General features: G+C 41.6%; 1 protein-coding gene across 1 annotated transcript in view; it reads left to right on the top strand.

The window, feature by feature from the left end:
- Positions 1-13,170, top strand: part of LOC113635472 (mitogen-activated protein kinase kinase kinase 11) — a 33,674-nt gene extending 20,504 nt beyond the window's left edge. Inside the window, exons 3-10 of the mRNA XM_027134935.2 lie at positions 2,979-3,127; positions 3,904-4,079; positions 4,235-4,481; positions 4,910-5,017; positions 5,890-6,046; positions 7,469-7,575; positions 7,660-8,229; positions 8,316-13,170. Of these exons, the coding sequence (XP_026990736.1) occupies positions 2,979-3,127; positions 3,904-4,079; positions 4,235-4,481; positions 4,910-5,017; positions 5,890-6,046; positions 7,469-7,575; positions 7,660-8,229; positions 8,316-8,923 (2,122 nt within the window). The 3' untranslated portion in view covers positions 8,924-13,170. The remainder of the gene's footprint in view (positions 1-2,978; positions 3,128-3,903; positions 4,080-4,234; positions 4,482-4,909; positions 5,018-5,889; positions 6,047-7,468; positions 7,576-7,659; positions 8,230-8,315) is intronic.

The raw sequence follows: 13,170 nt of genomic DNA, 5'->3' as shown, positions 1-13,170 counted from the left end.
AAACAATACGGCTCTTATCCAGGTTTAGAGACTGGGAGGCGAAAGGGAGCCACACACACACACACACACACACACACACACACACACACACACACACACACACACACAGAGTCACAATAGTATGTAAAAGGACGTAACCTCAACACTGCAACCACACACACATTTCCAAACAATAGACACCTCTGTCCTCAAGGGCGCATCCCTACCGCCAATTACAAGGCTAACCACTCAGGCAGGAACGACTGTCAGGCTCTTACACACACACACACACACACACACACACACACACACACACACACACACACACACACACACACACACACACACTATTCTTTATCACTGAAGAGAGGTGTGGAATGTCTGGTGAGAGAGGTCAGTTCTTTTCTGCGGTTCATGCCCATTTAAGACGCAGTGTACCGTACTGTAACCCGTACACCTGAATAAAACGTCACCATGGCAACAATAACATCAGCTCGACAGGATAACGTCACACCAGGAGCTGTCGTGTAAATCCAGTGCACATCAACGTGCATTACAGTATATAAGAAAGCTGGAATTTATTTAGTATCTCAAAATCCGGAAAAAAAAAAAAAATCATCCAACCCCTCGTGGCATTTTCACGCGTGAAGTCGGAGTGGAAATAACTTTTAAACTAGCCAGCTTTATGCGTATTAGCTGTAATCCTCGTGTTTACACTGCCGCTTTTTAATCGACAGCCCTGGGATCTGACACGTGTAATGAATTTACAAATTCAGACCAGGGTTTTTTTTTGTATGAAAGGATGAACATGACGGAAGACAGTCATGTTTGTAGAGGATATTCGACTGCGTATACAGGCATGCGGTCACCTAGTGGTTAAGGCGTTAGACTACTGATCAGTAGGTCGCGAGATCGAGTCCCAGGTTCATCAAGCTGCCACTGCTGGGCCCCTAAACAAGGCCCTTAACCCTCAATTGCTCAGTTGTATAAATGGAAATGAGATAAAATGGACATCAGGTGTCTGCTAAGTGCCAGAAATGTAAATGTATAGTACAGTATATACAGTCATGCAGTCATACTCTATTAGGCCATCCTTAAAAATATTCTCGTCATGCCGTAACCCGTCCGACCGACTTGCCGGTTGTAAATTTGCGTTAAGATGTTGTTCTGGAAGGCTAAATAAACGGCTTATCGTTGAACTACTGTAATGTGCATTTTTGTGTAACATTGGTAGCAGAGGATGGTTAGCAACTACAGAGTACCACCAACCTTTGATGAAGGAAAACCATACGGAGGTTGGAAGAATGAAGTCGCAATTTGGACCAGAGTTACGGAACTCGGAAAAAAAAAAAAACAACAACCACGACAACACTTCCGGGGACTTCATAATAAGAGTTCCCTTTTTCTTTTGGTAAACGGTCATGTGCAATCTTAAACAATATTCAGCACAGGGGTATACATACTGTATGCATGTATCCATTTTTTTATGTCTTCAACTTAACAAAGACCGACCTTGTTTTTTTTTTTTAACTCTTCAAACAAGTAATACAAAAGCAATAAAATAATATTAACGGGTTCGGGCACCATAATACATCTAAAAAAATTCATTAAAACAGCTCGACACCGCTTTAACTTGGCACGAAGTTCTGGAAAAACTGTGTCTAGCATCAAAATAAGGTTTGCAATGATGGAATAGAATAGAATGGGCATAGAAGCCTTTAATATCGCCACATATACATTACATCACACTGGGGAGGTTGGGGTCAGAGTGCAGGGGCAGCTATGATACAGCACCCCTGGAGCAGGGAGGGTTGAGGGCCTTGCTCAAGGGCCCAATAGTGGCAGATTGGCTGTGCTGGGCCTTGAACCCTGATCCTCCAATCAACAACCCAGAGCCTTAACCAGTTGCGCCACCACACCGCCCGAAGGCACGGGTTGAAGACCCAGTCAGTTTAAAGTCATACCTACGTAATCGCCATCACCGAAACTTTTTTTTTTTACATTGAAACTTAATATAGACCTACCTACCGACCCTTTTTTTTTTTTTAATACTAGCCCGCGTGCAATCTTTCATACTTCTAGAGCGTACGCTAGCTGTATTAGTATAGAAGTCTGCTTAGCGTGCAGTGGTGGAGAAGTAGGAAACTACCATTTGAATCGCATGCTCGACTCGTAAGTAAGAGGACGGAAATCAGAAACGCTCGCGAAGCTAAAAACGGTTGAGATGTTTTCTGTTTGTCCGTACAACGTGGCTCAGCCTGTGATTTTCTGCATGAACTTTGTGAGCCTGAGCTGTGCACAGATCTGGGACTTATTACCAATACTTCCTGGGGCTGTTTATTAAACCACAAGACTACTAGATAACTGATTAGACCGTATCTTCCGCTGTAAAATTCACACCTTTCTCGTCATGCCTTTTTTTGTAACCGCATATAACGGTATCCGTCCTCTCTGCAACGGCAGGCCCGAAAACCCGCCGTGGAATCACAACGTTTAAAAAAAAAAAAAAAGTTCTTTTCTTTCTTCTCAGACTTTAAAGGCGTCTTAATATACTCCTAAGATTATAGTGTTTAGGAGCTGCGGGGCAGAGAAAGCTATGTTGTGCTGCGTGTGCGCGCATGCTGTAATTAGCGGGCTATATAAAGCCACCGTGGGCGAGTCTCTCTCTCTGAGGAAGAGTATTTAAAAGAGAAAACGCTCTTGCAGGGTTTGTAATTGTAGGTGCGTGGGAGCCAAGACACGGAGGATGCTGATGTTCTTTTTCTGAACAGCTGTGTCAAGTGTGTATGTGTCTATATGCTGTACTGTGTGTGTGTGTGTGTGTGTGTGTGTGTGTGTGTTTTGCCGGAAGGTTCTGTGTGGGTCTGTGGCATCCTGTAAAGTTTGCTTCATACTGTGTCTGTATGTTGGAGTTTGGGTTGGAACGATTTGAATAGTCTCTCTCTCTCTCTCTCTCTCTCTCTCTCTCTCTCTCTCTCTCTCTCTCTCTCTCTCTATAGCTATGGGGTTTTATTATGGGAGTTACTCACAGGCGAGGCTCCGTACAGAGGGATCGATGGTCTGGCTGTGGCCTACGGTGTGGCAGTAAATAAACTGACTCTGCCCATCCCCTCCACCTGCCCTGAACCCTTCGCCCAACTCATGTCAGGTAACGTCTTTTATCCATTCATCCATTCATTTATTCATTCATCCATCCATCCATTCATCCATCACTTCAGTCTCTTCAAGTACGTAACTATCGATCAACACAGTCCTCTTTTATATGTACTGCACCTTCATGTCTCCATCCATTCATTTACTCATAGCCATCCATCTGTCCTTCCACCCGTCCATCCATCTCATCCATCTCGTCCATCCACAATCCTTCATTCTAAATAGTTCATGTCTTTATCCATACATTTAGACACAGATGTCCATCAGTCCATCCATCCATCCATCCATCCATCCAAAATGTATCTGTTATCCATCTTCATATTTATGCGGATATGAAACAGTGCCATTCAACACACCTACGTTGACTATATATTATTCTCTCTATCTAATGCATCCATCCATCCATCCATCCATCCATCCATCCATCTTAAAGACCTTTTCTGGTATCCATTCATTCACATATCTATTTCTCAAAATTCCATCAATTTATGAACAGATACGTCAGATGATTCCACCAGGTTTGACGCAATGCATCCATCTACCTGTTCCTTTTATCCATTCATTCATCTACCTCTTTTCACCCGTCTCTCTAGTAGTCCGTCTTTCTATCCCTCCACTCACCCACCCACTCTCTTAGTAAAGTTGTTAAGCACTGGAACACATCCACTCATCATCTATTGTCCTATCCATTTATTTCACCCATCCATCCATTTCATCCATCCATCCATCCATCCATCCATGATTATAATAAATTTTTTGTGTGTGTATCAGCGTGTTGGGATCAGGACCCCCACCACAGACCCAGCTTTGCCTCCATCTTGGCCCAGCTGTGTGCTCTGGAGCAGCAGGTGATGGAAGAGATGCCTCAAGACTCCTTCCACTCTCTGCAGGACGACTGGAGACTGGAGATCCAGGGCATGTTTGATGAGCTGCGTGCTAAGGAAAAGGTGTGTGTGTGTGTGTGTGTGTGTGTATAACTGAAAAAGTCTTCTACGTCGCATATAAGATATGTACTGCGAACTAAATCTTCTGTTCAGCTCTATAAGTATCTCATGTAATAACAAAGAAGTGAAGTGTAACGTACATCATGTGTTTCGTACAGGAGCTGCGGTGTCGTGAAGAGGAGCTGAAGCGCGCCGCACTGGAACAGAAATCTCACGAGGAGTTTCTGCGTCTGCGAGAGCAGCAGTTGGCTCAATGGGAGCAGGATGTGTTTGAGAGGGAGCTCTCACTCCTCATTCTGCATGTAAACCAAAACCAGGAGAAACCCAAAGTCAAGAAGCGCAAAGGAACCTTCAAGAAGCACAAGCTGAAATTAAAGAACGGGGAGAAAATCAGCATGCCACAAGGTAAAGGCAGTAACCAGATAAGGGTTATGCAACCACGCACACACACACACACACACACACACACACACACACACACACACACACACACACACACACACACACACACAGGTGACAATAGTATTTGTTTCAGGGCATGTTATTATTGCTACGTGACGATTGCTGCATACAAAACAGGAAGCAGTGTGTTATTGCTAAGACTTTCTGAGAAAAAGGGACTGTGTATGAGCTTATGATGTGATTCTGCTCTTTAATCTCTTCCATTAATGTAGTTTTACATTAGATTTTAAACGAAAACTGACAAAAAAAAACTTTAAGATTTCCTTACTTCACAGAAATTGTACATTTGATCGTACATTTATAGTTTCAAGGAAAACGAACCAACCAACTTGTGGTATACAAAATAACATCAAATGTGTTTTATCCTTCAGACTTTATCCACAAAATCACAGTTCAGGCTTCTCCTGGTTTGGAGAAGAGACGGAATTCTCCAGATTTGGGTTCTCCTTCCATCGGCCCACGTTTCCGTGCCATCCAACGTAAGCGGCTCCTTTTATAGCTAAAACATGTACAAGGAGAAATAAAGCAAGACACATTTTGGGGCTTTTTACACCTGGTCACTTCATGTGTTTTCTGTGATCAGATAGCTATCCGATGGTAAAAAGACCAGGTCTAAATGCCCTCCGAAACGGTTTCGAGACGGATATAAATCCGATCGCTCAAACCCCTTCAGGAGGTGGTCTGGGACGCGTTTCAGATGAAACTGGACAGGTGTAAATGCATGTGGTTGTTTAAGCCACATACGTCAGCGCTATACTCCTCCCAAACGGAAGTACGTCACTCGCAGGTGACTCGCGAGTCGTGCATCGCGCCAGAAACAAATATGTTTTCCCACCAGCGTTGGCTCCGATCTTTCACCCAGGCGTCTCGTTGGGACTTAAAATGCACTGCTGCCCCCAGCGAAAACGCAGCAAACAGTAAATGCTGTTTTTTGTAGCAACCGCACACACCAAAGCGTGCTCCATTTCAATTAGCCCGGAAATGAGGTAAAATATATTTGCATTTTGGGCGGGAGTAGAAAGATCGGATCGATATCCGATTCGCCGAGACGCATTTATGTGGCCCGATGTAAACGGAACAGTTTTAACAAATCAGATAGCTATGGGATCAGAGACAACACATGAAGTGACCAGGTGTAAAAAGGCCCTTTGTGATTTCTATAAAACTTCTGAGGCAATCAATATTTTAAACACCGTAAACGATAATTGTTCTGCCATTATGTTACTCCAAGCATCATGAGTTCATGTGTACTGAAAACATACTGTACATGCACATACCGAGTATAAGAGACACTTTTTTTTTTTATAAATGATTTGAATGTAAATCCCTTCTCTGCCTGTCGATCGTGCAGTGAGCCCCAGCGAAAGTAAGTGGAGCTCGGTGTGGCCGCTGGAATCTCTTCCTCTGAAGGCTAACGGTGAAAGGAAACTTTCTCCTCACTGGAGCCCTCAAAGCCCTAAAAGCCCCAAGAGCCCTAAAGTTCAGCGCCTGAGTCCGCAGGAGAGCGGGTACTTGCTTACACACACACACACACACACACACACACACACACACACACACACACACACACACACACACACACACACACACAGACAAGCATAAATAAGGAAAGAAAGACAGAGCGACAGCAAAACATTGCCATCCTTTAACATAATGGAAAAGAATTATGCTATAAAATATACAACCCACACAATTATTTACAATTTTTCATTCAGATATCTGAAGATACTTCTCATCTTTCCCTTAATGCATGTTGTTTTATACATTTTATGCAGTATTCACGTTATATATTCGGTCACGTTCATACTATCCGGTAAACAATATTTACAATGCGTAACAACGGAACGAGGGGGCACGGTGGCATAGTGGTTAGCACGTTCACCTCACACCACCAGGGTTGGGGGTTCGATTCCCACCTCCGCCTTGTGTGTGTGGAGTTTGCATGTTCTCCCCGTGCCTAGGGGGTTTCCTCCGGGTACTCCGGTTTCCTCCCCCTGTCCAAAGACATGCATGGTAGGTTGATTGGCATCTCTGGAAAATTGTCCATGGTGTGTGTGTGTGAATAAGAGAGTGTGTGTGCCCTGTGATGGGTTGGCACTCCGTCCAGGGTGTATCCTGCCTCGATGCCCGATGACGCCTGAGATAGGCACAGGCTCCCCGTGACCCGAGAAGTTCGGATAAGCGGTAGAAAATGAATGAATGAATGAATAAATGAACAACGGAACGGACATGATGGAGAAGTTTAGGTATTAAGCATGTTCCTAGGTCTGAGTGCTGCCATACAAAGTTAAAAAAAAAGCCCAGAAAGTAAAGGTAAAAAAAAAAACAAAAAACAATTTTATTCAAATAATCTGTAGGTAGAACAATCGGAATTATTATTGCGACAAAACTGTGAAGAAACCCTATAGAGATCGCCTGTATGTGCATAAACCTTATTGCTTCCTTATTTATGTTTTCCCCCTATGTGTAAATTATTTTATATTCTATTACATTATTACTATCTGGTATTTTAACACTTCTTCTCTCTGCACAAAAGGTAAAAATCTTCCTCTTTTAGGTCTTCTGATGTTTTCTTCATCCACTTAAACACTAAACAGAAGCATTTAAGAATCAAAACCTTAATTAAGACTTAAAGGCAAAGTATCTGATTGTTTTAGGTTATTAGACGTCGTAACGAGACACTTTCGATTAAACGAACCGGAGTATACCAAGGGAGACTTTGGAGATTGTTAGCGAAGACGGATGACTCGGTCGCTATGATATACGGGATGTTAGAAATGTTTTCATTCAGAAAACACCTGCGAACGAAGAGACGTTTACATAGACGCTAGTTTTCTAGCATATTCTGCTCAACCACTCCAGATCACCTTTGACCCAAGTGAACAACTTTGTTTGGTTCGGCCACTGATATCTCTCTGTGTGTCTCTTAGTCTGTCTATGAGAGCTCGGCTGTTGGCTTTGGACAGCAATGAAAATGGAGACTCCAAAGATGACTTTGAGGAGTACCGACCCACCACACCTGAACCGAGCCAAAATGGTATTCTGTATACACTGAACTGTACATATTAATTTGGTTTGAGACCATCCTTGGTTTTCTCACTTTTTTGACTACTTGTTCTAGGCTCTAACCTGGTTAAGGAACCTTCATGGACAGCTCTTCCAGAAGAGGACTCTGGGAGTGAAGAGGGATATTTGTCCCCTCGTAGTTCACCAAACCTAGACTGTCGCTCCAGTATTCCACCTCATACTAAAATCACTCACCGCGCCTTGCTCAGCGGGGCTGCTCTTCTCGCTTCTGTGGCTCTGGGACGGCATCTGGAACCTCAGCACCCACCAACACCCCCTCCACGAACAGCCCATAGAACTAATGTTCCTGCTCTGGAGTTAGTCCGAGAACAGCCCATGCTGGCTGTGGTGGACTTACCCACGGATCCCGCTTTGGTCGCTGACCTTATCACGTTTAGTACAGATTCTCTGCCGCAAGAACTTCTTGTTGACCCACTGAAGCCCACAGAGAATAAACCATTACCTTTGACCCCACCTCCTCCAAATCCCAGAGAGAGGGACAGGACAAGCCAAAAGACTGTCCAGCATAGCTCTGCTGAGTGGATCGCTAATGGAGAGACAGAGAGTGTGAACCAGACTGGAGACAGAAGGAGAAGATCTAGTCATGGACTTTCCTCACAACTAGGTAAGCTTCTGTTTTTAAGATGTTATTTTTATTATATGAATTTATCTAACATTTAATTTTTTCATGTTTTCTCTCATTTTCCTCAGTGTTGGATCTACCATTATGTCAAGATACTATGGAAGCAGATGAGAAATCCCCGGTCCCATTTGCTCTCTACCCCGATCCTCGTCTTTGGAGCCCTAAAACGCGGCGCCTGGAGGTAAACATCATACCGCGACCTCGTCCGTCTCCTAACAGACCCCGGATAGATCCCTGGAGCTTTATTTCAGCTGGTGGGATGGAGAAATGTAGCCAAAGGCATGCCATTTCAACCAGCAGCCCAACAAGTCCAAGACTAGGGTACAGACCCTCACCGACCAACCCCTTCATGAATTGTGACCCCTTCCCTTCCCCTGACTGTGATCCGTTCAGTCTGAAGGCGGACCCATCTATAAACTCCGATCTTTCCTCACCCTTTGATCCATTCTCTGCCCCTTTTCCTGTTTCACGCTCCGCACCATGTTCCACCAACGGGAGTCCCAACCTTTCTCTCAGGGTCGCCCCACTGAACCCTGCTGATGCCCCATTCCTAGACCTGGGTTGGGCAGGGGTCAACAAGCCCATAGGTGTTGCCAAAGAGAAAGTTTTCCCCAGAAAGACTCTGGGTCTTAGTCCCTTCAAGTCGCCAGCAAAACAAAGAGATGACGTATTCTGAGCTTCTCCTGGAAGCCCCACATTTACCAGTCCACATTTAAACCACCCAGCTTTGCATGCTTTGGAGTTGTCTGGGTTCCTTTGAAAAGCTTCAGACTACCCAAGTGTTTGATTGCAAAAAAAAATTGCCTTCACAAAAAAAAAAAAAAAAAAAAGATGCTCATAATATTTCCAATTTTATGATGTGGCTCATTTTCTTCAAATCACCATCAGTCACCATTTCAGATTGAGGATTCTACCAGAACCTGGAGCATAATCCATCTTACCTAATTAGCTTATTTAATATGACTTATTTAATATGCATTGCATTACTTTAAGTGCCTTTGTCTGTTGGTTGTCTCAACTAAGACTAAGTAAGAGTTATGCTACGGAAACAAGCAGATTTCAAATATCGGTTTAATTCACAGTTTTGTCATGAGCCGTGTTTTTAGCATTTGTACATGATCTGATTCTAATACGTCTGTCTTGAGTTCGAGACGGCTTTTTTTTATCCCGCTTCTCTCGTCACATGGAGTATAGTCTGTACAAACAATCAAGCTGTTGATTTCCTATGGAAAGTTACTAGGATCTAAATTCTTAGAGCAACTCTTCCAATCTGCAGAGATGAACAAGACAAACTTGCTGATTATTCCATACACATACTGTACCAAAGAATGAAAAAGAAAGCTCAGGCCAGCTCATATTATCACTATCACCTCTTCACTTCTGCCTGGAGCAAAATCTACATTAGCATACTAAGATAATTCCCTTAAAATGGATCCTTGAAATTTTAGAAAACTTCACTTTTTATTTTCTGAGCACCAGATATTGAACTCTTTAGACAAAATATTCACAGTAAAGACATGGTCCGATAATTGAACCAGAAATCCGTGGTTAATACGTTTTATCCGGCATGGCTTTAGTTACAGGACAAGCCACCGAAGCATGGTTTCCATTGCGATTAAATCACATGGTTTATGTTTGATTAAGATGGCACGAGATAGCAGAGAACATCACAGAAAGCTGTATTATTTTGGCAAGGCTCGCTTCTCTTAATTCAAACCACAATGATGGTGACGAGACAGTGGCCTAAATCTATTTTATACGTATTTTTAAACTACTGAAAAACAAACAAACTGTGTAGCAATGTATAAGGCAGGGCATCTACCTCCCTTATGTGTATAACGTGCATGTACTGTACTAAAAAATTCTGCAAGCCCAGCATGACGGGGTTTGGCTTAAACCTGCTATTCAAACTATATGACAGGTTTATGATGACATTTCCTACATATCAGACATATTACAAACGTTTCAGATTGGCCCTTTAATCACCAAGACACCATATATTCATCAGTACTACAACAGACCCTGTTCAATTTTAGCACGGAATTGCAAAGCCTTCATCCGAGTCTGGAGGAAAATCTGTTCGGAACGACAAAGGATCTCTGGAGTCTTCGACTGCTCTTTGAAAAAGTGCATTCACTGTACAAAAATTGTATCCGTACAGGCACACACAAGTCCCACACCATCAGCGTTAACTTACTGACACGGCTGCTTGCCGTCAAAGGCTACATAGTCTCAGAGAGATGAAAAGTGTTCACAATACTAAAAAAGTGATTACTTCTGACTTTTTTTTCATCCCTGGTGGAAATGAACCTTATAAACCCAAGCTCGTATGCTTCTTTAGTACCGCGATAGCGCCACGAGGCTGATAAAACAGATATTTTCCTTACTCTGAAATGTGCTTAAAATATTGCCGAATGCTGAAATATTGCTTAAAATGACATGCATTTGGTCAGTAATTGAGTTTTTAAATTAGAAAAGATTCTTTAGAAATACTTTTACATGTTTGGGAGCTCCTTCCAAAAATACAAAAAATACATACAAAGCTTCATAAGGAGCTTTAAAATAGTTACTGCTGCTGTCCATTTAGCTTCTGATATATTAATGAGTCAACACCTTCTGACCAATCAGAACAGAGTATAAAGACATTATTATTCCCTACAAAAGTTCCTATTCAAATACATCTTTTTTAACTTTAACCCTTCCGTTTCTTCAAGGGATAACACCGTGGCCTTTTCTCTACCAAAGATGTTGAGAGTCATTGAAAAGAGTTTTGATATTTGGTTTATCGTCTTCGTTTCTAAAGTTAGTGGTCATTCGCATATAGTGGTCATTTGTCAAGACAAAAGTTTATATTAAATTATTAAAAGCCTGGAATATTAAATCTAGACTGCATTCTCTACCAGTATGTTTCTGTAGTTTTATAGGAAGCACCAGCAATAATATCTTTGCTCCTTTCGTTGTAAATCTGAACTCTTGCCTTAAGTCCTGCCTTAATTCTACATTCTATATCACCATCATCATCTTCTTCTTCTTAAAACTCATACCTGGTATTTCACCATTTTTTTTTTTAGAAATGTTTCACCATCTTGTAGAAAAACAGATTGTTCCTGAAATGTCTAGGTTTTATGCTAAGTAAGGCTTTTTGAGGTAATTAGCCATTATGCTAGCTAGGTCACTGTTCACTGTTAATCACTGCATTGACCTAGAGATCGGACAAAACTGGTCAAGAATCACGAACATTAATCTCTACTTGTGTTTAAAAGTATAATTGATAATGTAACTGTATTAAAGTTTGGCCAGTACTGAAATAATTTAGCCGAGATGCTAATATGATGAACTGTAGTTAGCTAGGAAGACCAAATGAAGTTAGCATGACTGATAAACAGAGATTAAAATACAAGGTTTTAAGTTTCTGAATTTATATTATTTGCCTGTTTCAGGTAAAAAAAACAACAACTTTTTAAAATATTTTTTCCTTCATGAAGTTTATAACAGGTTTGACACCTCAACTTTAAGAAATCAAAACAATGATGAAATGTTTTTATTGATTTTTTTTTAAGTATTAGCTTGGTAAATAACATGCTGTACAGGAGCCAAGCTAACAAACACAGTTTGCCTGAAGATGTCTAAAACTTTGCTAGCTGATTATGATTTCCTCACACGGTGAATGTCAGGCAATGATCAAGCGGTTTCATAGCTATTGACCCTAACAATGTAGTTTATGATGTAACCAGTTTTACTTTCCTGTAGTGATGCATGCTAAAGAGAAACATTTTTCAGTTCAGGAAAACCTGTATATAGTTTTCTCAGGCCACCACCTTGGTCACACTTTCCAATCACGGATATAAAAAAAATAATACAAGGACTCTCCAGACATCTGCAGGATCGTGAAAATCCTTTAGCTTTATTTCAGCGGTCTCTAAAACATTAGCATAAATCTCCTTTTAGTTTTGCAAGCTTTTTCCCCCCAAAGTCACCATCTGCTGGGCTCGTTTTAACGGTAATATCTAATTCTCACGTTGATCAACCTGGGCTTGGGAACCTGTTTTTGAAATTGCTGCTCTCCAATGCTAGTCAGGATCTCTAGGTCAGACAGAACAGCTGCGCTTGAGCCCAAAAGCCCAGCAGCCATTCATCATAACCGTCATATGAGCCGTCATTAGCAGGTTCTCATTTATCAGCGCTACCTTGTCCTTTTTTTTTTTTTCTTTCTTTCTTTTTTTTTTTTGAACTGCTGTTTCCTCATCAAGTATTTTTCTCCGTCTCGATTTGTCAGCGGTGGTTTAAATCAGTATGATATGCTGTTGTTCAGAAGACACTGTTATCATGTACTAGCATCATTTTTGTGCCAAAGAAACTTTGTAACCTAAGCTATTGCGGTCGAAGGAGTGTCTTGGGCTGTTGTTTTAAACGTAGTAATTAGCAATGGAAATAACATCGTTAGGGTAATTGTTTTGGTTGTTTTTTGTTTTTTTTTGCTTATTCTCTGTGCTAATGCTGTTCCATTCCCTGCTTCCTCACTAAATAGGCTAAATTCTGTTTTGTGCTAAGCACAATCAGCTTTGACAGAGTAATTAGTACTGTGCATAACTTCCTTGTGAGAGATTTAAAAAAAATTAATAAAAAAGAGAGATAGATGTATTTATTAAGGCCTTAAGACACTGGATTTAAGATATTTTAATGGGCCAGAGACAGAGTCCTCATCAGGATGCTTTGTTTATTGTATTTTATGTCACTGGAGTGTGTGGTGGAGATGTATGGGTGCTGCAAAGGGACAAATCAACCTATTCTACAAACTAAACGATCATCCGTAGTCAGGTACAGACTGACGTTTTGGATGACGACATTCTTTGTCTGTTTTACTTTATATTTTTCTTCATTTCATTGAACTTGGAAGAATAAAACAAACAAACAAAAAAAAAA

The sequence above is a fragment of the Tachysurus fulvidraco genome, chromosome 7, assembly GCF_022655615.1.
Source record: "Tachysurus fulvidraco isolate hzauxx_2018 chromosome 7, HZAU_PFXX_2.0, whole genome shotgun sequence".
Classification (NCBI taxonomy): domain Eukaryota; kingdom Metazoa; phylum Chordata; class Actinopteri; order Siluriformes; family Bagridae; genus Tachysurus; species Tachysurus fulvidraco.
This window is presented reverse-complemented; position numbering and strand designations above follow the sequence as displayed.